At 45.5% G+C, this 1,422-nt stretch overlaps 1 protein-coding gene across 1 annotated transcript in view; it reads right to left on the reverse strand.

Annotated features, from left to right (window-relative positions):
• Positions 1–1,262, reverse strand: part of LOC106529882 (neuronal acetylcholine receptor subunit non-alpha-3) — a 14,792-nt gene extending 13,530 nt beyond the window's left edge. Inside the window, exon 1 of the mRNA XM_014025406.1 lies at positions 901–1,262. Within this exon, the coding sequence (XP_013880860.1) occupies positions 901–985 (85 nt within the window). The 5' untranslated portion in view covers positions 986–1,262. The remainder of the gene's footprint in view (positions 1–900) is intronic.
• Positions 1,263–1,422: the final 160 nt, after the last annotated feature.

Here is a 1,422-nt window from a genome sequence, read left to right on the forward strand (position 1 = left end):
AACAGCCACACTTGTGTTCGGTGACCTTTTCAATACAAACTGTAAAAGAAAAGTTGACCATGATATTTTCCAGTTGTTAAACAGCTGAATGTTTACGAGCTTTGATTTATTTTTGTCTAAGTAAAGATTAAACCAATTTGCACTGGAGAAATCACAAAATCTTGGGGTTCTGGATTTCCATTCAGGGCTGCTTCACTGATGCAACAGTTAAACGTGTGACTAATTCTCATTATGTGTCTTTTTGCACAGTTTGCTTACTCATAACAAATTGCTAACATTGTTTAGTCCTGATAAATTGAGAGGAATTTTGATAAACATTAAAATATTTTAAAGAACAGGACAAAAGTCTTATATATATATATACATATTGCAAATGCCTTGCAGGGAGCTCAGACCAAGTAAAAAAAACAGCTTTTCTGCAGCTACTTTTTTTTCATAATAAAGCCTGTGAGACATAAGAAGCTTTATTATGTGAGGGAATTCCTTCCCCCGGTTCGTTTCGATGCTTATTGCGGTTTTTATTGTCTCGTGCTGTTCTCCTGTAACAAGTCACAGAACAGAACCCGTCCTCTGTCACGTCCCCGGGGGTGGGGGGTGCTGCGCTCCCACTCTTTAATAAATGACGAACGCGCTCCTCCGTCCTGACCCCCAGCGTTTTCTCTTTGTCCCTCACTCCATTTAAAGTACAATCAAACATACAAWGAACATCATGTTATACTCTAAAAATCTTCTTTATGAAGAGGCAACGTGGCAAACACGGACACATTATGATCCAAAACATGATGCTGGTCGCGCAGAACGAGACCGAATCATTATTTTTACCTTCTGAGATCAGGTTCCGACAGATGTTGGCAACATTTCCGACAGTTTGCACCCAGATGTTTCCCACCAGATTCTCACCTTCTTGTAGAACAGCCTTCCCAAGAGCCAAGAAGGAGAACCACAACACCGCCACCGCAAACTTCATAATGTTCCCTGCTCGCATCTTCAGCCCCAGATCCAGTTCTACGGTCCACGCTGCCCTGCAGGATGCGTCCCTCCAGCGGCCATGTGGGACCCCTGATCAGCCAGGACCACCGGATCTTGGTGACTCCGTATACAACCCGGTACCACCTTCTCAGTGCGCAGCGGTGCGGCTCGCGTCCGTCCTTCCTCCGGGCTTCCTGCCGCCTGCTGTGTTTCTCTGTAGCTTCTCTATACGTGTGAGTGAAGAACCGAACCGAGCCGCGGGACCGGGCAGAGGGCGGGACAGGAGAGTGGGGGACTGGCCCGTCACAGGACGCAGAGGAGATGGAGGTCAGATCTGGACCACATCCAGAGAAAACCTTAGAAAAAGATGTGAATCAGATACACTACAAAAACTGTCCATCTGACCAAGTTTTACAATCATATGTCCAGCCACCAACAAACAAACAAACAAAC

This window comes from Austrofundulus limnaeus, unplaced genomic scaffold, assembly GCF_001266775.1.
Source record: "Austrofundulus limnaeus strain Quisiro unplaced genomic scaffold, Austrofundulus_limnaeus-1.0 Scaffold473, whole genome shotgun sequence".
Classification (NCBI taxonomy): Eukaryota; Metazoa; Chordata; class Actinopteri; order Cyprinodontiformes; family Rivulidae; genus Austrofundulus; species Austrofundulus limnaeus.